This window comes from Thalassophryne amazonica, chromosome 4 (assembly GCF_902500255.1).
Source record: "Thalassophryne amazonica chromosome 4, fThaAma1.1, whole genome shotgun sequence".
Classification (NCBI taxonomy): domain Eukaryota; kingdom Metazoa; phylum Chordata; class Actinopteri; order Batrachoidiformes; family Batrachoididae; genus Thalassophryne; species Thalassophryne amazonica.
The window spans coordinates 6,318,369-6,342,628 of record NC_047106.1 but is presented as its reverse complement, the minus strand read 5'-3'; the positions used below and the strand labels follow the sequence as shown (position 1 = coordinate 6,342,628).

General features: G+C 41.2%; 1 protein-coding gene across 1 annotated transcript; it reads left to right on the top strand.

Moving 5' to 3' along the window:
* Positions 1 to 12,981: 12,981 nt before the first annotated feature.
* LOC117509379 lies at positions 12,982 to 23,300 on the top strand. The gene is made up of 3 exons (XM_034169052.1): positions 12,982 to 13,055; positions 14,791 to 15,286; positions 21,069 to 23,300. The coding sequence occupies exons 1-3, from the start codon at positions 13,007 to 13,009 to the stop codon at positions 21,406 to 21,408; spliced, it is 885 nt and encodes a 294-aa protein (XP_034024943.1). The 5' UTR covers positions 12,982 to 13,006; the 3' UTR covers positions 21,409 to 23,300.
* Positions 23,301 to 24,260: the final 960 nt, after the last annotated feature.

Genomic DNA, 24,260 nt, shown 5'->3' with positions numbered 1-24,260 from the left:
CATCTCTGTGCTTGTTCTGTTAGACCTCAGTGCTGCTTTTGACACTGTTGACCATAAAATTTTATTACAGAGATTAGAGCATGCCATAGGTATTAAAGGCACTGCGCTGTGGTGGTTTGAATCATATTTATCTAATAGATTACAATTTGTTCATGTAAATGGGGAATCTTCTTCACAGACTAAGGTTAATTATGGAGTTCCACAAGGTTCTGTGCTAGGACCAATTTTATTCACTTTATACATGCTTCCCTTAGGCAGTATTATTAGACGGCATTGCTTAAATTTTCATTGTTACGCAGATGATACCCAGCTTTATCTATCCATGAAGCCCGAGGACACACACCAATTAGCTAAACTGCAGGATTGTCTTACAGACATAAAGACATGGATGACCTCTAATTTCCTGCTTTTCAATTCAGATAAAACTGAAGTTATTGTACTTGGCCCCACAAATCTTAGAAACATGGTGTCTAACCAGATCCTTACTCTGGATGGCATTACCCTGACCTGACCTAAGGTTTTGAATAATCAGGTCCCATCTTATCTTAGGGACCTCATAGTACCATATCACCCCAATAGAGCGCTTCGCTCTCAGACTGCAGGCTTACTTGTAGTTCCTAGGGTTTGTAAGAGTAGAAAGGGAGGCAGAGCCTTCAGCTTTCAGGCTCCTCTCCTGTGGAACCAGCTCCCAATTCGGATCAGGGAGACAGACACCCTCTCTACTTTTAAGATTAGGCTTAAAACTTTCATTTTTTGCCAAAGCTTAGTTAGGGCTGAATCAGGTGACCCTGAACCATCCCTTAGTTATGCTGCTATAGACTTAGACTGCTGGGGGGTTCCCATGATGCACTGTTTCTTTCTCTTTTTGCTCTGTATGCACCACTCTGCATTTAATCATTAGTGATTGATCTCTGCTCCCCTCCACAGCATGTCTTTTTCCTGGTTCTCTCCCTCAGCCCCAACCAGTCCCAGCAGAAGACTGCCCCTCCATGAGCCTGGTTCTGCTGGAGGTTTCTTCCTGTTAAAAGGGAGTTTTTCCTTCCCACTGTCGCCAAGTGCTTGCTCACAGGGGGTCGTTTTGACCGTTGGGGTTTTTCTGTAATTATTGTATGGCCTTGCCTTACAATATAAAGCGCCCTGGGGCAACTGTTTGTTGTGATTTGGCGCTATATAAATAAAATTGATGATGATGAATTGATGATTTTTGTTTGCTGTATGTGCTATCTACTATTTTTACATCCTGTAGTCCCTTATAGATTCTTGACAGCACTTTAAGCCCCGAGTCATTTTTATATGCAGTAATAAAGACTTTCAATCGGTTGTTTTCTAAGGCAACTCTACTCTCTGTCATGAAACTATTAATATGATGACGTAGCTGTAGAAATCTATAAAATCGCTATATTTTAACCCATGTAGTCTCTTAAGTGTTTGAAAGCCATTCAATGTACCCTGATTAAAAAAAGTACAATATCACAAGAGGCCCTGATGAGCCCATCCCTTAAAACTTATATCCAACTTGTTTGGAGTAAAATCAACATCATGAGAGCACCAACCAAGCATCTTACTCTGCTCCCTCAGACCATTTTTATTGACCCTATTTAATCATATCTTCAGAGATAAATTGATCCAAGTATTACCTATTTGCACTAAATTTTAATTAATCTTTTATCTCCCAACCTCGCTTGAATTTGAATGTCCCTGTGGCTGGGCTGCTCTATAATAGTCCATGAGGCATGGGAGAGCAAGTCCGCCCCTCTTTCTCAATTGAAGATTTTGAAATCTTATCCTAGGTTTTCTTCTGTGCCAAATATATCTTGACAATAATTTATCCCACTCATTAAATTGCTTATCAGATATTTCAATTGGAAGGGTCTGAAACAAGTATAATATTATCGGCAAAATTTTCATCTTTATGGACTCAATTCTTGACTCAAAACATAGTATTGGTATCAACTCTTTTGGTATTTTTACCCCTAGATCGTTTATGTATTCTTGGTCCCATTTTAATTCGATTCAAGGTTTTATGAACTGGCTTGGCTTGTACTGAAAACTTAACGCTTGAGTCTTTTTAATGTTCAATTTATACCCTAAGATAGAGCTAAAATCATCTAAGAGTGAAAATAGTTTGAACAAAGAATTCTCTGGGTTTGCCAAATAAATTAAAATGTCATCTGCAAATAATGAGATTTTGCTGCTGCCATGCTTAAGCCCCAAAAACACAATTTTATACTTGAATCTGGACCAAGGTGCACCGACAACCAACAGTAATGTGATCATAGGTGAGTGTTAAAGATCATGTGCCTCTGTGCTCTTCAACACTCACCTTTGATTCTGAACTTAAACTTTGATCATTCATCTTTGATTCTGACCTTTGACCCTGATCACCCATCTGTGATTCTGGACTTTGAGCCTGATCTCTCATTGTTTTGTCCTCACCCTTGATCCTGAACTGTCATCCTGTTAACTTTTTTTTTTTATCCGCACTGTTATGGTTAGAGGTCCAGGCGGGACCAGACTGGTTCAGACTACAGACTGGGAGCAAAGAACAGAGTGGGTAGTGAATGAAAAGATATTTATTTACAAGAAGGAAAATAATAATGCTGAGCTGGGGGTGCCTGCAGAGTGGAGAGTCAGCCCACTCATGGTGGTGGAAAATAGGGAGCTGCAGGTTCCCGAGCCAGTCTTTTAAATGAACTGAAAGCTTGAGAGGTTCAGAGCCAGGAACCAGGTGGGACGCACAGAGCCGAGACCAGGAACTTGAAGAACAGAGGAGAAAGATGGTGAGTGATTACACTCGTAACACAGGATGCCTTTAATAGTTCACAGTTCACAGGAGGCTTAAGCAGAAGTGTTCACAGTTCTGGAAATAATGTTCCGCTTTTAGGAAATAAGGTTTATTGTCAGGAATCGTTCACAGTTCATGAGTTATCTTCAGAGGTGAAGTGCCACACGTCTGTGACGCAGTTCCAATTAAGCAGGACTTGGTGGCTTGGAAAGTTCTTAAGAGTTCAATGTCAGAGTTCATAGAGTTCTTAGGAAGAGTTCTTTAACATTTAACAGTCATAGGCAGGGAGGAGAGAATGGAATCCCACAGAGACACGAAGGAACTTAACTAGAGCGGAGCAGAGCCGTGCGCACCAAGCTTGAGAGCAGTAGAGTTCCAAAGTGACGTTGCTGTGCAGATAGCCAGGAGCCAGGAACCAGGGCAGTGTGGGAGCAGCACGAGATAGCGTCTGGAACACCAGGAAAGACAGTTCACTCTCATATGGGAATTAGAGAGCTGGCCGGGTTACCTTGAGTTTAGCTGCGGGAAGCTCTGTCGTCTTAGTGCATGGGAGCAACAGGAAGATGAGGTCAAGATCAGGAGTCTCAAAAAACACCAGGGAGGTCTGAAACACTAGGAAGATGATCATCAAGTATCTGGCAACAGTAGAAATGAAAGTCTGAGTTTAAATAGCCTGCTGCTCATCAGCCGCTCATACACAGCAGGTGTGCAGCCGTGATGAGCGGTGAGGTGCTGCAGATGTGAATCGGCTTTGAGTGCACCATCTGTGGGAAAAACTCATAAACTACAATGAGGATAAAAACAGGATTAGGAGGCAGACCATGCCATAACTCCCCCCCTCCCCCCAAACTGGAGCCTCCTTGCGACTTCCCAGGTTTCCCAGGCTGCAGTCCATAAAACTCTCGGAGGAGAGAAGGGTCCAAGATTAGGGTCCATCCCCCTCGGTCCGTTGTGACAAGATGGCCCCTACCCCTAATTCCAAGGCATCCACCTCAAAAATAAACTGTCTTTTGGGGTCTGGTTGAGTAAGAATGGGAGCTGTGGAGAAGGGATGTTTCAATGTGTTGAAAGCTGTGTCTGCTTGGGATGACCAGTGGAATGTTACTTTGGGTGATGTTAATGCTGTGAGGGGTGCCGCAACCTGGCTGTACCCTCGAATGAAGTGTCAGTAAAAATTAGCAAACCCCAAGAATTGTTGCAGTTGTTTGCAGGTTGATGGCATGGGCCAGTCAGTAACAGCGGTAACCTTGGCCTGGGTCAGGTTCAATATGGTTGGGTGAAATAATAAACCAGAGGAAGGAGATGGTTTCTTGGCTGAATTCACATTTTTCAGCCTTCACAGCCTTTCTTTTTCTAGGAGTCGCTGGAGGAGTAGGCGGACATGGCGGGTGTGTGACACAGAAGCAATTTCACTTGGACGTCAGGGTTTTTTTGTGATTTTGGTAAATAGCTGTAATCCTGGGCTATGGGGAAAGTGTGTGTGTGTGTGTGTGGGGGGGGGGGGGGGGGTCGCTTTTCGTAACCTGAGGGAAATTAGAGGTTATGTGGGGGGTGGGGGGTATTTCACTTATATATGTCACAGAGGTGTTAAACAAGCTGTAACATAAATTTGTCTTAAATTAGGAGAACATCTGTAAAAACACTCAATGAATTGTGACTTTGGAGATGCTGAACATTAAATAATATCTAGCATGTTGTCCATAGTGATCCACGGGCTCCAGATTGGAACCTATAAAATAAGTTGCTGACATTTTTCAAGGGTGGTAATAAATTAAGCAAAGCTTGTATAATGAGTTGGAATGGTGTGTGAGTCCAGAATGTTTTTAGAACCTCATACCTCAACAGGTTTCAGAAGAACAACCCCTTATTATTATTATTATTATTTTATTTTATTTTTCCTCTATCTTGTCAGTTGATTTTTAAATGGACCACAATGGAAATGTGTTTTCAGTTCCTTGTGTTATCTATGTATTTTTAAGGTATTTACAATGATATTATGTACTTGCATTGAACTTACTAAATAAAATCACAAATGCACACTTTTAATATAAAGATGATTTACTGCCCTCTGCTGGAATGGTGTGTGAGTCCAGAATGTAGTTAGCAATGTCCATTATTCAGTGTTTTTAGCTAATATACGTAGCTTCTCCGAACAATATTAGTCCTATAGTAGAGAAGCTTGAATCTTCGACTGGACTGGGTTGCTTGACGCGAGGACGTTTCGCTTCAAATCGCAGAAGCTTCCTCAGCTAAAATTCTTGCTCTGGTAGTCTGACTTCTGTCTTGACTCTTGTAGAGAAGAATAACAGAAGCCACAAAAGCTGGAGTTTTAAATCTAACCATACCCCTCCTACTGAGAGGCAGACTGCTATAGGCTAGTGACTAAACAATAGCTCTAATTAGCACCTATTGTGCTCTAGTTAGCACCCTCCTAATGACAGGGCAGCTGTCTCTCCAATGATGGGACGGATGCCTCTCCTGACGACTCCCCTGATGACTCTCCTGATGACGTGAATGACTCATTACCATGAGCAAAAGACTGAAGCTGCTTTGACCTGAGTATCCCATTGTAAACGGGACAAAGCGTGTCTCAGACCCCCTCCCCGGTTAAGGCTGGGTTTCAAATGTTTCACATAAAATGCCTCCTTCACCACTCTCTCAAACCATTTCCTTTCTCTGGCTAAGATTTTAACTTCCTTGTCCTCAAAAGTGTGGTTAGTGTCTTTAAGGTGGGAATGAACTGCAAACTGAGGTCCACCGGTGCCCTTTCTGCGGTGCTGGTATAGCCTTTTGTGTAGCGGCTGCTTAGTCTCATCTATGTAGTGTTCCTTACAGTTTTCCTGACATCTGATAGAATACACTACATTGCTCTGTTTGTAACTAGGGATCCTGTCCTTAGGGTGAACTAATTTCTGTCTCAAGGTGTTAACAGGTTTAAAGTAAACTGAGATTTTGTACTGTCTGAAGATCCTCTGTAGTTTCTCCCCTACTCCTGCTAAATAAGGGAGAGACACTCCTCTTCTTCTTGGCTCCGGCTCATGTCTGTCTGATCTCTTTGTTCTTTGAGACTTTTGCACTTTATCCAGGGACCATCGTGGGTACCCACATACTGTGAGGGCTTTCCGGGCATGTTGTTCTTCTTTAGCCCTTCCCTCTGTAGTTGTGGGCACCTGTAGGGCTCTGTGTTGAAGAGTCCTGATCACCCCGAGCTTGTGTTCAAGGGGGTGGTTTGAGCCAAAGAGCAGATATTGGTCAGTGTGAGTGGGTTTCCTGTAAACCCCTGTCTGGAGCTGCCTGTTCTCTCCAATCGTAACATCACAGTCCAAGAAGGCTAAATGCTTGTTTCTGGCATCTTCACGTGTGAACTTGATATTGGAGTCCACCAAGTTGATGTGCTCTGTAAAGTCCTCAACCTACTGTTGCTTGATTTTAACCCATGTGTCATTGACATATCTGAACCAGTGACTGGGAGCGATGCCCGTGAACGACTCCAAGGCTCTCTTCTGTACAGATTGGCCACAATGGGGGATACCGGAGAGCCCATCGCACAACCATGGATCTGCCTGTAGTAATTCCCCCTAAACAGGAAATACGTGGTGTTGAGACAGATCTCCAAGAGTTGGCAGATGTGGTCTGGTGTAAGTTTGGTCCTTTGAAGTAGAGATGCATCCTCCAGCAGCCTCTGCCTCACAGCTGTGATGGCCTCCACAATGGGAATGCAGGTGAACAACGATGTCACATCAAATGACACCATAGTTTCATCTGCCTCCATCTGAAGGTCCTTGATCTTGTTCACAAAGTCTTTTGTGTTCTCCACATGGTGGTCTGAGTTACTCACTAGAGGAGCCAAAAATCCACTTGAGGTGCTTGGCCAAATTGTAAGTGATAGAATCAGTGCTACATACAACAGGCCTGAGTGGCACGTCCTTCGACTGGACTGTCGAAGTCCAGTCGAAGATTCAAGCTTCTCTACTATGGAAACCACCTGGACAACTGAGAACCTTCACAGAAATATTAGTCCTATCAACTTTCCATTTTGGCAGTGTTCATTCTTGACCCAAAATACATAAGCATACCAAACGGTAAATGTCAGCTCTCCTCAGTTTCTCTGTGATTGAAGTTAGGCATACATGCACACACACACACACACACACACACACAGCTTTTTGTCTTTTTCACATTCTGCTGCAAGCAGGTGCTTCTAATGTTAGCCATGCACAAACAGAGATGGTGGTGGAAAACATCAAATGTTATACACTTTTCGCCCATGGTTGTCAGGACTTCCCCAGGACTCTGGTTTTTACTCTGTTTTACCAGTTTCATGTGTTTGTTTCTCCACCAGATGGCACCCCTAGTTTTGTTTTCACATCTGGATCGGATAAATGACTGATTATTGATGGACTATTTAAACCCTGACATTCTGTTCATGAACTGCCAGAGACTTGTTGTTTGTTGCCTTGCTTTCCTCATTCTTGCCTTGACCGCTTTCAGAGCCTCATTCCATGATCCAGACTAATACCAGGAGGACCAAATCTGATCACTGCCCTGTGACCCTGACTGCGTCTTCCAGCTTTGCGCTCAAGACGGCGAAGCTTCCCGCAGCTTATGCTCAGGTAATAATGCTGGCCTCCCCCTCTAATTGCTCTGTTTGCACGGATCACATATGGGTGTATATATGTGTATATATTTAAATATATACTCAACAAAAATATAAACGCAACACTTTTGGTTTTGCTCCCATTTTGTATGAGATTAACTCAACGATCTAAAACTTTTTCCACATACACAATATCACCATTTCCCTCAAATACTGTGCACAAACCAGTCTAAATCTGTGATAGTGAGCACTTCTCCTTTGCTGAGATAATCCATCCCACCTCACAGGTGTGCCATATCAAGATGCTGATTAGACACCATGATTAGTGCACAGGTGTGCCTTAGACTGCCCACAATAAAAGGCCACTCTGAAAGGTGCAGTTTTGTTTTATTGGGGGGGGATACCAGTCAGTATCTGGTGTGACCACCATTTGCCTCATGCAGTGCAACACATCTCCTTCGCATCATCCGTGAAGAGAACACCTCTCCAATGTGCCAAACGGCAGCAAATGTGAGCATTTGCCCACTCAAATCGGTTACAACAACGAACTGGAGTCAGGTCGAGACCCCGATGAGGACGACGAGCATGCAGATGAGCTTCCCTGAGACAGTTTCTGACAGTTTGTGCAGAAATTCTTTGGTTATGCAAACCGATTGTTCCAGTAGCTGTCCGAGTGGATGGTCTCAGATGATCTTGGAGGTGAACATGCTGGATGTGGAGGTCCTGGGCTGGTGTAGTTACACGTGGTCTGCGGTTGTGAGGCTGGTTGGATGTACTGCCAAATTCTCTGAAACGCCTTTGGAGACGGCTTATGGTAGAGAAATGAACATTCAATACACGAGCAACAGTTCTGGTTGACATTCCTGCTGTCAGCATGCCAATTGCACACTCCCTCAAATCTTGCGACATCTGTGGCATTGTGCTGTGTGATAAAACTGCACCTTTCAGAGTGGCCTTTTATTGTGGGCAGTCTAAGGCACACCTGTGCACTAATCATGGTGTCTAATCAGCATCTTGATATGGCACACCTGTGAGGTGGGATGGATTATCTCAACAAAGGAGAAGTGCTCACTATCACAGATTCAGACTGGTTTGTGAACAATATTTGAGAGAAATGGTGATATTGTATATGTGGAAAAAGTTTTAGATCTTTGAGTTCATCTCATACAAAATGGGAGCAAAACCAAAAGTGTTGCGTTTATATTTTTGTTGAGTGTATATATATCTTAGCTCATATACATTCTATACATTTTGTAACATTATTATAGTGCAAAGTTTTTAATTATATATTATTTGTTTTACTGCTTAGCAGCCGTTCTGCTCTGTGTCAGCCTGATCCCGACAGATCTCAGAAGCTAAGCAGAGCAGGATCTGGTTAGTACTTGGATGGGAGACCTCTTTGGAACACCAGCGACTGTGTGTGTTTCTTCAGGTAAAACTGGAGTTGCATCAGGAAGGACATCCGGCGTAAAACTTGTGCCAGCTACCAATGCGGATCTGGCTCTATCCGCTGTGGCGACCCCGAACAAAACTGGGAGCAGCCGAATGAATAACATTTGTTTTACTGCTCAATTTTATTTATTTATTTATTTTTCTCTTTTATGTTAGCACCAAATACCGCAGCAATTTCCTAATGTTGTGACCTTGTTCACTCATATGGCAATAAAACTTTTCTGATTCTGAATCTGATTCTGATTCTAATTCCCGTATAAGAGCAAAATGTCTTTTCTTGGTGTTCCAGACTATTCCAGGACAGCTCCCAAGTGGACCTGGATCCTGGCTCTGACTACCTGCACAGCTACGTCACTTTGGGAATTCCTTTGCTCTCGGCGTAGAGCACGTCCCGACTGCATGCCAGTTAAGTTCCCCTCGTCTTAGTGAGATCCCATTCTCATTTGTCCTGTTTGTGACTGTGCTATGATAAAGAACTATGCCAAGAACTCTCCCTAAGAACTGCATGAACTCTGATATCAACCCACTGAGACCCCAGCTGTATCAAGTCCTGCTTAATTGAAACTGCGTTTCCACACGCAGCACTTGACCTCTGACATTTCAGTACAACTTATAAACTATGAACAATTACTGAACAGTGAACTTTATTTCTTAAGAAGAGAACTTTATTTGCTGACCCCTGAAGTAACCTGTGTTGAGCCTGTGTTGAGCTGTGACTGTTTTGAGGACAGCGTTACGAGTGCTTTTCACTCATCCTGTGTGTTTTCTTCATTAGTTCCTGGTTGCTAAGGCGAGCATGCCACCTAGCCCTGTTCATAAAATCCTTAGTTGACATTATTCCTTCAAGACTGGCCCGGGAAACTGCAGCTCCCTTATTTCACCGCCAGGAGGCGGGTCACTCTCTATACTGCAGGCATCTCAACACAGCATTTCATTTATTTATTTTAAATAAATATATTTTTCATTTTGAATTTCTATCTGCGTTCAGCTCCCTGTGTGTGGGTCCATAGTCTGAAACGTTCAGTTCCACCCGAACCCCTAACCATAGCAATGGTCCCAGCAGCATGACACTTAACTAAACTGTCTCAACCAATTGAATGACAAAAACACAATAAATCAATAACACTAATAACACTGTTAAACTATCATGAACCACAACAACAACATTTAAAACTCCAAACTCCCATGGTGCATTGCAGCACAACGTCCATTGTTTACTGGTAAGATAAAATTTTTAATTTCTCCAAAAACAGTCCTGTCAGTTTTCCCCAGTTTCCGCATGATCGAAGCCAGACACACATACACACACACACACACACACACACACACACACAAACAGAGGCCACTTGGCTATTATAATATAGATAAGATAAGATATCATCATCTGTATTGATTCCACAATGGGGAAAAATTACAAATATCGAACACTTGAAAATGTACAAGACATAAAAACTGATTTAGCACAATATGGCCCCTTTAAAAATTAACTTACTGGATCAACACTATTTAATTTTTAAATCTGTCTGTTGAACATTAGAATCTGGAGGAAAAACACCATGAATTAAGCCATGAATCTATTTAGACATTTTAAACTTGTAAGAGCGCCGTGTGGCTGTTAATTAACAATATGGTCCTTGTGAAATTATCACGTGACAAAATAGAGGGGCTTGATTGAACATGTACAAATTGTACATAAGATAATAGGATCTTCTTTGTTCAACATCATGGTTTAGGGGAAGGATACAAAAAGCTATCTCAGAGATTTCAGCTGTCAGTTTCCACTGTGAGGAACATAGTGAGGAAATGAAAGACCACAGGCACAGTACTACTTAAGGCCTGAAGTGGCAGGCCAAGAAAAATCTCAGATAAGCTGAAGCGAAGGATGGTGAGAACAGTCATAGAGATTTACTGATCTCACAGAGGAGAAATTCACGTTATGTCAGCTCTTAAGAAAACACACAAGGTGGGTGCAAGTAGAGGAAAATGTTCATCAAACAGCGTGTGCAAGATAAGCAATGATAATAATACTTGTAACAGTACAAGACATAAGAAGTGAGGTAGATAGTGTCTCTGTGCATCATTCAACTATACAGCGCAATTTGCACAAAGAGATGCTGTATGATGCTGTAATGCAAAGGAAGCCTTTTCAGCTTACACGCCACAAACAGAGTTGCTTGAGGTATGCTAAAGCACATTTGGACAAGCCAGCTTCATTTTGGAATAAGGTGCTGTGGACTGATGAAACTAAAATTGAGTTATTTGGACATAACAAGGGGCGGTATGCATGGCTGAAAAAGAACACAGCATTACAAGAAAAACACTTGGTACCTACAGTAAAAGTTGGAGGTGGTTTCATCATGCTGTGTGGGTGTGTGGCCAGTGCAGGTACTGGGAATCTTTTTAAGATTCAATTCAAGATTCAAACAACTTTACTGATCCCTAAAAGGGCAATTCATATCACATCCAATTACCTCAGACAAAAGTACAGCAATTAATCCACAATTATTTCTAGTTGAATGTAATAATGGAACACATCAGAATTAAACAACCGCACATATACATTGGATTGTTTATGTATGCTAAACTTTGAAACAGTCCGTCATCTGAATTGAGGCAATGTGAGTATGGGTTGCAGCAGCTTCATGCCGCGCAACCAAGCTTGGGGGTGGAGGTGAGAGGTTGCTGCAAGCTGTGCCGTGTGGCCTCCCAGAGGGAGAAGGAGTGGCAGAGTGGAGGCTGAGATGGGGCGGGGGTGGAGACAGAAACACAAAGGAGGGGTAGGGGTGGGGGGCTGTGCGTCATGTGTGCAGATGAGTTCATATCAGTCCCTGTCCGTGTGTGCTGTAGGGAAGGGCAGATGAGTTCATATCAGTCCCTGTCCGTGTGTGCTGTAGGGGAAGGCAGATGAAGAGGGAGCCAAATGCTTCACCAAGGCCAATGAAATCCTTCTGGAGGAAAACAGCAGGGCAAAGAGACATAGAATTCCAATATGGCCTCTCTTTAACTGTCCAGATCCAATTGTGAATATTCACTGGTCTCCCACATCAATTCCTTTGCAGGGCAGATAATTGCTCCGAGATGGTTTCCAACTTTGGCTGAAGTTCAAAAGTTAACGCAGTCTGAGATTGTACTGCCTTGCCCACCTCTTTAATCATGGCAGACAGATGTGGGGTTGTGGTTAAAGTTAAATCAAGCAAGTTAAAGTTAAGGGTCACATGGATTCCAGTCAGTATTAGCAGATTCTTGAGAACAATGTTCATGAATTAGAGACAAAGTTTAAGTTGCGTCGGGACTGGATCTTTCAGCAAGACGACGACCCTAAACACTGCTCAAAATCTACAAAGGCATTCATACAGAGGAACAAGTACAATGTTCTGGAATGGCCATCTCAGTCCCCAGACCTGAATATTATTGAAAATCTGTGGTGTGATTTTAAGCGGGCTGTTCATGCTCGGAAACCAACTAACCTGAGATGTTTTGTAAAGAAGAATGGTCCAAAATACCTTCAACCAGAATCCAGACTCTCATTGAAAGCTATAGGAAGTGTTTAGAGGCTGTTATTTCTGCAAAAGGAGGATCTACTAAATATTGATGTATTTTTTCTGTTGTGGTGCCCAAATTTATGCACCTGCCTAATTTTGTTTAAAGAATTATTGCACACCTTCTGTAAATCCTACAAACTTCATTTCACTTCTCAAATATCAGTGTGTTTGTCTGCTATATGATATATTTAACTGAAATTGCTGATCCAAACAACCAATGATTTATAAAGGAAAATCATGGAGAATATCAGGGGTGCCCAAACTTTTACATACAACTCTAATACTGAAACTTAATCAAACCTTTATCAATAAATTATAAATTTATTTGTCTATAAAGAATTCAGTGATAGACAATAGATAAATAAACAACAGTATAAAACTAAATATTGGCTTTTGAAAAGTAAAGCAGCCGAAAATGAAAGTGTCCCGTCATGCTGGCAGTATTTGTGTAAGTACAGTTTGTAGCATTTGGTACTGTGTGACATGATGTCAGGCACAGCTCTTGTGTTCTGGTGGACGTGTTGTGAGTTTGCAGGTTTCACGCACGTTGTTTTGAGTTCACAGAAAGCAGGAAATGAAGATGTTCGTGTGAAAGGAACAGCAGAGACACACAGTGAATGTGGATGCACGATGGACACAACAGAGCTGTTTGTGCTGCTCACCTGTCTGCTTCCTGCAGGTGAGTCCACTTCTACCAGAACCCGACAGGACCAGGACCAGGACCAGAACCAGGTCCAGGAACCCCGTCCTGAAGTCCTGTGGTACTGTGGTTCTTTACACGGGCAGTTTTTTTTTTACTGATATGTGTATTGAAAAGCTGAGATATCCAGTGATTTTGCAGTTTGACATTTAACCCGGAAAAAGTTGCATTAGTACCTTTGCGATTTTTTTATTGTGAGTAGAAAATGACAGTGATACACTTTGGCAACACTTGTGTGGCAAGTGGGGCAAAACAGGTTGAAATACTTAAATATTTAACAACGAAATCTTTGTTTTAAAAATCTGATTGAATTTCCAGCAAATCTTAATTTTTGTTATGTAAATTTAAAATACTTTTTTTGTTTTTAATCAGTGTTTTGTGTTGATGTTTTATTGTCTTATTGTAGTTTATGTTTGAATAAACATTATAATAATAATAGTTTTTATTATTATTATTTTAAGTTATAGTACTTTATAATGCTGGTTTTAGTAGAGTATAGTATGATGAGGAGGTGGTCTGTCCGCATGTGGACCTCTGTTCCAGTCCCGGTCACAGTACCTGTCTGTGTCCTTGGACAAGACACTTCATTTCATCTAGCTCGTCAGTCTTGGTTGGGGAAGTAACCCCGTGTTGTACGGGTGTCTCCTCCATGAATAGTCTTAGATTCTCATCGGCTTCACGCTACAGAATCCAGAGACCAGCACCAATCAACCAAAACAGGAGTTTATGTTTGTATTTTTGCTGGTTTTTGGATATTTCCATGGTAACACTTCAGTGTCTATTGAAACGGTCCACAAAGGCTGATAGAAATTTGTGAATAATTTGACACCAAAGTGAAAATTGTGTGATGAGCACCTTCTAAGATACAGTGAAATATCTGCAGAATAATATACAGAGGAACCGGAGGGTTCACATTCAAACCCCCGGTATCTCCACAAAGCACGAAATGTTTAAACTGAAGTCAACATGCACTTTGGTTGCATCAGTGTGCAAAAATATGAAAGAATTTGAAGACACCATTTTCATTTAATTTATAGAAATCTATGCATTTTCCAACCTGGTCGTGATTCAGCAGCACAAAATATACATTAATCTATTGCTTCATGATATTGTGACGAAAAGCGCCTCATTTTCGTCACGGCAGCATGAATTCATTCTAATTAATTCCATGATGGCTGCACAAAATTAAAAGTGAAGCGGGGGGGAGTCGGGGGTGGTTAAGGTTAGGTGTTGGGGGAAGGAGTAGGGTTAGTAATAGTGAGTTAAAAACAACTCCATCACGAAAATTTGACTAATTTCTTCACGGCCGCACTAAAACAAAAAAACAAAAAAAACGTGAGACTGGACAGGCATTTTCTCATGTGTTTTCCTGTCAATCCCCATTCGAAACTAAAAGTCACTTAATTTTGCATCTGAACCCTTTAACTTTATGGATTGGTCTATGATTTATAGGCTGTATATAAAAACAAATTAAGTTGATGTATGTAATTATTATTATGTTCTTTCCAAATGAAACAGGTCAGTGACATCGTCAGATGAAGGCCGTATAATCACAAACTAGAAGGGAACGTTCTGAGTGTGTTCCTCTGCTAAGATCCAAAATGTCCCATCTTGCATTAAAACCAAACCAACAAAAACAAAGTCCTGCTTCCACCACGATAAAATTCCCCTTCTGAACTTACTGCTGGAGTAACTGAGATGCTTCTGTGTGCAGGTGTGACCTGTGGGAAAGAGGTCGTGTTTGTTCACAGCAGAATTGGAGGTGAGGTCCACCTGCATTGCACCAACATGGTTTCTCCAAACTGCTCATCCATCTCTTGGAGCTTCTACAAGGAGACGCAGGTGCACTACTTTAAGGTGGTCAGCTCGGGGCAGGTGAACTTGAAATCAAATATGTCCAAACGCGTGACGTTCACATACAACTGCTCTCTGCACCTCCGCAACCTGAAGGCCGAGGACGCTGGCACCTACATGTGCCAGGCAGTCCTGGCAGAAGGGGCAGAGCAGCCGGTAACCACCCACGTCTATTTGTCTTTGCTCACCATCTCCTCACCGTCACTGATCACAGAGCTCCAGCCCGGAGGAGACCTCGTCCTCAGCTGCATCATCTTCACTTTCTACGATCCTGGGAACTGTAAGACGTACACCAGCAGCGAGTTCAGCCTCAGCTGGACGTCCGAGGACGGAACCCAGCTGCTCAGCGGCAGCAGGTAATCACCGAGTCATTTTCAAACTTCAAAGCTGCATTTCAACATTTACACTTTGGAGGAATTCACTTTAAATTTTAACAGCTGAATCAAGGTTATCGGAGGGCTGACAGTCTTACGTGCACGCGCCACACACACCGCCATCCAAATGGACAAATAAATAGACGTGAAGTCACACAGACCAATCAGACTGATCAATATATGCTTTAGATTGTCGATCTTGACTTCTTGGTTGTTGAGATACAGGGAAAAATGTGTTTTTGGACCATGGAGTTTGGCCCCAGAGGTGCCAACCTCTTTAGGGGTCAGAGGCCAAGGGTTTGGTTTATCTGTTTGATCCCCGACTCCTCCCATTTTAATATGTGGTTGACAGTCAACCCCAGAATTGTACTGGCAAAGGCCAAGGTCATTAGGATCAAAGGTCAAAATTAAGGTTTGGTTTGTTTGCTTGTTCACTCTGAGGTCCACCAGATATGGCACATATTTCATTGGGTTTTGGAATTTTCCAGGTGACATGAAATTTACCAAAGTAACCATTGGGGTTGAGATCATTGGGGTCAAAGGTCAAAACTGAAGCTTTTCACTCTGGATTTGCATCAAAATGGCACTCGGATAGAAGTGGATTCTGAAATTTTCAGGTGTGGTCAAATTTGACAAAGGTCAATCACTGGGGGCAAGGTCATGGGGCAAAAAAATGCTGTCTTCAATCCCTCGGGTACTATTACGGAGGCAAAAGCATTTTGATTGCACCTCACTTTAATGTTTGTTATTAAATGGAAATACAAACAGTAACTAGAGCAACGCGCTCAAAGAGCACAAACCTCCGCCAACACTAGTTTCCAATTCCTTACATTTTTACTTTGGAAACATCTTCCAAGGTAAAAGTCCTGTTAGAAGTGATTTTTCATAAACTAAATTATGGACATATTTGACATCTCTTATTTGCTGCACTATGTCACAAATGAGGGTGATTAAGGCACTTGGACCAGCAAATTGTGCCGATTATAATCTAAATCCGTTATACGTATAAAACAGACAAAATTCGATGTATGTATGTAACGGGTTAGTTACACTCAGAAGGCACCAAACAATCTATGGGGAATCCTGAATCAGGACCTGCTTCATTTAATGATGGTCAAAACTTCATCTGAAAAAGAAATAAAGGCCTGCCTTGTGCATTAAAAATATTACATTTGGTTGAGTCACTCTTTTTTTTTAAGTCTGCTGTGGAGTGGTACCAGTGGTGGGCACAGTTCCGATAATCCAATAACAGATAATTATCGAAGATAATGTTTTCATTATCGGATTATCTTTTTAGATAACTTTAAAAACCATTATCGGACTAATTATCTTCTGATAAATTTTTGTCCGATTTACTTTTAGACCAATAATGTAGTAAAGAAAGCTGAACAGTGGCAAACATTTTTAAAATGTAAAATCAGTTGAGCACCTACCTGTTAAAAGTTTCCTAACATATGTATAGTTTGGCCATCTGCAAACACAAAAGAGCTGCTTCCAGGAGAAACCACTCTATCCTCTGCAGATAAAGGAGAACTGGTCATTAAAAAAAAAAAAAACTTTTCCTTTAACACCATACTGATACGCTGGCAATATCACCCAAGTCATCCAGAGGCATACATTTTTAACTTATGGTTCAAATTTTAACCAAACTAATTTTGGACAAGTTATTTAAAATTACTGTCATGTCTGAAGTTTTATAAAGTGAAAATATCAGATATATGTTTTAGTTTTAAAGAAATATGCTAATTTTTAAGGTTTTAGTGAGCACATGCTGTGCCCAGCAGTGCATTATGGGTAGGATAGGGTAATCTCAGTACGTTCATGACATGAGAAATGCATTTCAGACATTCTGTTCAGGCTCCACGGACAACAGCATTAAACTCTAGTGCCTAAAACTCTCGTGAATATATTCTCTGGGTTTATAGACGTTGTTATTGTATTTGCGTTTGTTAAATTCCGCACATTTTAAATGTAGCAGACACAGATTATCTGGAATTTTGTTTTGGTAAGTTTTCAAGGCCTCTACTGCCATCTACTGGCCAGTAGTGTTCATGGCAGTATTCGTCCTGAAGCTGAGCAGACACTGTATGATATTTTTAATCACTGTACTCTCAGTTCAAACTGTACCACAAAAGTTCAGAGCACACGATTTATGTTCTCACACACACTGTACGTTCAAAAACCACACGTCAAACTCGTGTTTACAAAAGCAAAACATAAGCTTTTTTTTCAAACTTAATTTACAAAAACTCTCAATGGGAGACATCAAAGTTTAAAAACAAAACAAAACAACAACAAAAAACATTACAAGACAGCTCTGCGGTGTTTGCACATGCACAGTGCGAGCAGTTGGATGCTTGTAGCTCTTCAGCAGCAGGATACCCTCACGACGGCCGACCAGAATAATATCAAACAGGTTTGATTTTCATTCGACTATACGATCGGTGATCAGGAGGTGGTTGTGAGATGTTAAACGCAGCTTGTTACTCCATGTACACTACACGATGCAGGACATGCGATTAACCTGAAACTTGGTCCAAAAAATTCTCGCACGAATGAAAAATCATCTGAAAAAGGGCCAAAACTCGCACAGTGTAAAGCCAACATTTATATGTCAAGACAATATTGAGTGCACGTTTTACAACATCATAAAACATGCGCACATTCTCTCCACATGCAAAACATTTTGCGATGACACTTCCAGGACTCCATAAAAATGCCTGTTTTTACAAATAAAAAATGGAATATTTTACAAAAGCACATTTATCTGTAAACACCAACACACGACACACGTCACATTAACGTGTTGGTTTACATAATGAATGAGTGAACCAATCAGTGTTTAGCAGAGGCACTTTTACCCAGAATCCTTTGCGATCTGTCTGTGTTTGTTACAAAACCTCAGAATTAGTGCATTATTCAACATTAAAAGATATATGTTATATTTTAACTGTACAAAACACAGAATTGACATTAATGGAGTTATTCTATCAGTATTCACACCAAACCATAAGTCAGCATGACTTTATTTTCCAAGACCTCCGCCTGACCGGAGCACTGTGATTGGTAGAGAGTTGGCTTTGTGGCTGCTCTCAGGGTGTTTCTGTGCTGGAAGCCATGTAAACAAGAGCTTCCAGCAGGGGGCAGAATGTTCAAACATATAAATGTGGGCTCACTGTTTGGATCTGTCGTCGCTTTTGATGGTTCTAAAAGCAATAGTGGTGTTAAAACTCAAATTCAGCTTGTTCGTAGTTGCAAATGTACCAGAGACAATACTGAAATTTATTTTTTGTCACTTATCTGTAACTTACGATACATTTTTGGGTGGTTTATCAGTTTATCTTTATCAAAGATAACTTTTCAGTTATCTGATTATCTGTTATCGAAGTTAATTTTTTGGTTATCTGTGCCCACCACTGAGTGGTACCTTAAAATCCTAAAGCCTGATTTCTGCTTCTGCAACTCCGTAACTCTGTGCCGTGCAATGATGTCAACATGCGCGTGACCCTTTTAATGTTCTCCGTCATATCTATCTAAGCTAAGTTAAGATATAATGTAAAATATACATTAAATGGGGTTTTCACTGTTAAATTTAAAAGGCCACAAAACCTATGCCAATGCCAACTTTTGGAATCAAATCTGTAAAAATATTTATTTTATGACTAATAATGCAAATTTACAATTGATACAATACAAAACACTGCATAGAACACATTACACGGGGGAAAGGCTATCAAAAATGGGACTCACATCAGAAATTTGCATGCACTGCACAGAGAACTGCACAGACACATACATTCATACATTCACATTCATGCGACATGGCACTGCACCCCCATCAGACACTTCTGGGAACAGGTTACACAGGCACTTTCATCCTTGTTGGACTGCCACATCCCATTATCTCCCGCACTCTGCTTGCTAGGGGACACTTACCAAAAAAACTATAGATTTCAAACTGGTTCTCATAGCTCTAACAATCGCCAAGAAAACTATCCTCATGAAGTGGAAAACACGAAACCGTATAAACATCAATTATTGGAGAAATCTTCTCACAGATTTCATCACGATGCAATATTCTTCACCTCCCTACAATGACTCAGCAGAATCCCAACCCTCCCACTCAACATTAACTGACCTGGTATTGTTTTAGTTTCCTTTCGGAGAGGAGGGAAGAAGAAAGAAAAGGAAGGAGGGAGAAGGAGAAGGGAAAGGGAAGGAAATGAGAGGGGAAGGGAAAGGAAAAGAAAAAGGAAAAAAAAAGGGAGGGGAAGGAAGAGAGAGAGAGAGGAAAAAAAAAATCAAAACCACGTCACTCTTGACAGCACACTCGCCTCTACCCCCCTCACAGAGCCCACTGGCATCTGGTCAATATTAATAACTTTTCTCTCATAACCTCACACCAGTGATATTATTATAATAATTGTTTTCATATGATATATGACATGATATGTGTGTGTATGTGTATATGTATGTATGAGATTTTACAATTACTTATATGATTAACGGCTGCATGAAATACTAATAGTGACAACAACACAAGGACAGGTTGAATTAATATGTATATTTAATATATATACATTAAAGATAATTAAAAATAAAACACTGCACATTCAAGGATCCTGTCCATTCTAACCCTACATTTATGTCTGTTTTTAATGCACTACATTCCACAATGTTTTTAATGCACCATACAAGATGAGACCCACACACAGACAAAAAAAAAGAAGAATGGGTCAGATACAACGCAATAATCAATGTCACACTATTTTGAAAAGTTGTTTAATCGTTGTTGTTGCTGTGGTATGGATTGATGTTGTTATGATTATTGCTATTAATATACACAGATATGTGTTTTGTAGATGTGTGTGCATGTGGATATGTATGTATGTATATATATATATATATATATGGGTATGTATGTATGCATATGTGTATATACCTCCTTATGTATCATGTCTGTATTGTTTTATGTTATATGGTTATTATCCTCATGAAGTAACCTATTCTTATGTTTTATATTTATTTTCTACCTCTGTAGTTCTATACTTTATAATTCTCTGCAAAGTGTCTTTTGTTTTTTTTTACAGGCACTTTGCAATCCCTTTGTGATCTATGGTGTATCTAACTATTGACCTTTCTTAGAGTGTTTTTTATTGTACAGTGTCTATCATGTGATGATTTAAGTGTATAGGAACATTTCATAGGCTTTATCAATATTGTTTACCCTCAATATTGCGTCTCACTTCTGACTGAACAGTTCCTCTTTGAATGTGTTCATTGACTCCTCTGTTTTTGCTGTTTTATATCTCTGTGTACTATCTGTGTACTGATATCATTGATAAATAATCTGTTTATTAAAAAAAAAAAGGCCACAAAACCTGTAATCTGGATCAGGATGTAGATCAAAATTTTTCAGTAGATAAAGAATACCATACTTCATAACACTCTCAAATATGAAAGCCATTTTATCTTTTTGACAGTTATGAATTTTTGAAAATTCGTTTTATGTTATAAAGATAGGGATTTTTCCAATTTTCAAGATTTTTCCTGACTTTGACCTTTGCCCCATGACCTTGAAAATTTAATCAGTTTTTACCTATCAGGATAGGAATCTTCAGTAAAAGAATAGTGACATATGAAAAATTGTGGGCTCCAGGTTGTTCACAAACAAACAAACAAACAGGGGCAAACGTATAACCTCCTCCAACTCCGCTGGCATAGGTACCAATCACTGAGGATTCTTTGGTGATGCTCTTTGCAGGTTCAAGCTCTTTAACGCCTCTCGCTGCAACGTCACTCTGACTATGAAGCTGCAGGAGGAGGACAATGACCGTACATGGAGGTGTCAGGTGAAGACCACGCACGGTGCTGTGACATTTCTGGACTTCACGTCCACCTTTTTGTTCCAGTGGCCTTCCACCAGCCAGGGTTTGACCCCGGCCACTGACACAGGCCGCACAGTGGAGCTGCCCGTCACTCGCATCATGCTGTGTGCAGCTCTGACAGTGGTGGTGCTCATTGTGTGCGTCTTCACGTGGAGACAGGGTGGTAAAACAGCCAAGGAATCAGTCAATACCTTGGAGCTGCAGCTCACTAACTAACAAGCAGTTGGTCCTCATGGTGCTCCTCCTTACATCTGTAACATTCTGTTTTTTCTTTTCCCTCTGGATGTTACAGCACACAGGTATTGGTTGGATTGTCAGCAGGATTCGTGGGCAGTCACACTGCAGACTGGTAACACATTTTTCCATCTGTAGGACAAGAAACGTGATAATGTCTGCTCCAGGTGTCAAGTGGCACTGTGCATCCACCGCATAATTCAGCCGCTTTGCATTCTGGCTATTCTTATTGTATCCATGTAGTCTGAAAACTTTGCTTCAAAAACTTATTTTCTATCATGATGTGTATTTACAGAAACACATAAATGTTCACAAAATAAATAAAGGAATATCATTTTGGAAATGTCAGTGAAACAAGCAGTAATTACCTTTTTGAGGACACCAGACATGGGCTTAGGTGGCCACCAGAACTAAACTTTGATGGCCACCAGAACTAAACTTTGATGGTTACCAGAACTAAGCTTTGGTAGTCAGTAAAACAAAGCTTTGGCAGTCACCAGGATTAAGCCTTGATGGCTACCAGAATGAGGCTTTGGTGGTTACCAGAACTAAGCTGTGATGGCCACCAGAACTAAGTTTTTGTTTTTACCAGAACTAGGCTTTGATCATCACCAGAATGAAGTTTTAGTGGTCACTAGTACTAAGCTTTGATGGTCACCAGAACAAAGCTTTTTGGTCACCAGAACTAGGCTTTGGTGATCACTAGAACTAAGGATTGGAGGTCACCAGACCTAGGATTCATTGGCCAAAAGGTGTATGGTATGATGGTCACCAAAACTAAGCTTTAGTTTCCACCAAACTTATGAGGGGCAACTGAGAGGTTTTGAGCCTGGCCCAGAAAGGATGTAGTTCTCACTCTTTTGCATTCTGAAAAATGAGAATGTGTGAAGTTTTGACTCATTGGGTGGTGTTGAGAAATGTTGGTTTCTTAGAATGCAAATTATGGAGAACCACGCTTTATTTTTTCTGGGTCAGGCTCAAAACATCTCAATCGTCCTTCAAAGGCTGTGGTGGCCACCAGGCCTAGGATTTGGTGGCCACCAGATTTAGGTTTGGAGGTCACCAGACCTTGGCTGTAGTAGCCACAAGGCTTATGCTTTGGTGCTCACCAGAACTAAGCTTAAGTGGCCAACAGATCTAGGATTTGGTGGGGACCAGGACTAGGCTTTGGTGGTCACTGGAACTAAGCTTTAGTGGCCAGTGGGCACATCAAATATGCTTTAGTGGCCACCAGGCCTAGGCATTAGTAATCACCAGAACTACGCTTTAGTGGCCATCAGGCCTAGGCTTTGGTGGTCACCAGACCTAATTTTTGGAAATAAAAGAAACTGACAAACAGGCTCATTTCACACAACGTGTAACTTCAAAACCACATAAATGTTGGGAAAGTGAGAGAAGGGAGATGTGTCTGCTTCAGTTAGTTTCAAACAAAATCCTTTCTGCAGGGTTGTGTGGAGACATGACCATGTTGTTTGACTTTTAGAACATAGCCACTGTGAAACAATCCCAAAGTAACAGTTCTCTGAGTTTGCACATTTTTGTGCAGAAGTCTTTCGCTTACTGACAACCGCGCCTGTTCCTCATCCATCATCAGACCTGCATCCACTAACCATCCAGCAGGTGGCAACATATCTGCACTATATCACATAAGAAAAGCAAAGTTATATCAAAGTTCACCAAATTTTCCTGACTCCATCCTCATTTTGCATCCTTTGCATTTGAAGAGTGAAAAATTTAATGGTGGTTCTTGGTTTTGATTTATTGTGTTTATAATTTGTGAGAGACAAATCGTCTGTCTCGTTTCTGGTCACTGCATATTACAGAGTACATGCCTAGACTTAGGGGAGGTGATGGTCTAGTGGTTCAGCGTTGGGCTTGAGACCAGAGGATCCTTGGTTCAAATCCCAGCCTCACCGGAAAGTCATTAAGGGCCCTTGGGCAAGGTCCTTAATCTTCTAGTTGCTTCTGGTGTGCAGTGAGCGTCTTGTATGGCAGCAGCCTCACATTGGGGTGAATGTGAGGCATTATTGTAAAGTGTTTTGAGCGTCTGATGCAGATGGAAAAGCACTCTATAAATGCAGTCCATTTGGAAAAGCCTAGAAATAGTCACGTGTGTGTGTGTGTGTGTGTGTGTGTGTGTGTGTGTGTGTGTGTGTGTGTGTGTGTGTGTGTGTGTGTGTGTGTGTGTGTGTGTGTGTGTGTGTGTGTGTGTGTGTGTGTGTGTGTGTGTGTGTGTGTGTGTGTTTGCATTGGTATATTGAATAATTTGCTTGGAAGAGTGTCACTAAGTGTCATTTAAAAGAAATAAAGTATCATTTTGTCTACTTTTTTGTGTAGTTTGCATTATGTTCTTTACCAAGATGCTGCTGTGATGCACGTTAAACACTACAAGCTGAACATCAAACACCGAGACGTGTCGATGCAGACTCACAAGGCCCTGAAAGACTCGAACCTTCATTCTCCTGCAAAGACATCAGCAGATCTCAAAGCCAGAGGACACAGAGGCACGAATGTCACTGCTCAGATCATTCAATGTTTCTGGGTGTTAATTTCAACAAAGTGCAAAGACAAACTATTTCTCAATTTAAGTTTATTCAAAGTCACAGTGAAAAAACAGGCCTGGATTCTGAAGGACTTCTCTCTCGCAGGAGATCCATCCATTCAGAAGCTTGAATAAAGGACTAAAACAGTTTTTATAAAACACAACATAGGTGTGACAAAGGCGGACCTTATTTCACAAAATCCTTCCCTTATTGGTCCCAGTGGGCATTAATGGGACGTCCAGCCCCTGCCCATAACCCGCAAGATAACCAGACATATTATAATAATTTATA

Excerpts from the sequence above, each read along its gene's own strand:
- LOC117509379 (XM_034169052.1), top strand. The coding sequence starts at position 13,007 with ATGGACACAACAGAGCTGTTTGTGCTGCTCACCTGTCTGCTTCCTGCA. Across the intron at positions 13,056-14,790 it reads CACCTGTCTGCTTCCTGCAG|GTGTGACCTGTGGGAAAGAG; the intron begins GTGAGTCCACTT and ends TTCTGTGTGCAG. Across the intron at positions 15,287-21,068 it reads CAGCTGCTCAGCGGCAGCAG|GTTCAAGCTCTTTAACGCCT; the intron begins GTAATCACCGAG and ends TGCTCTTTGCAG.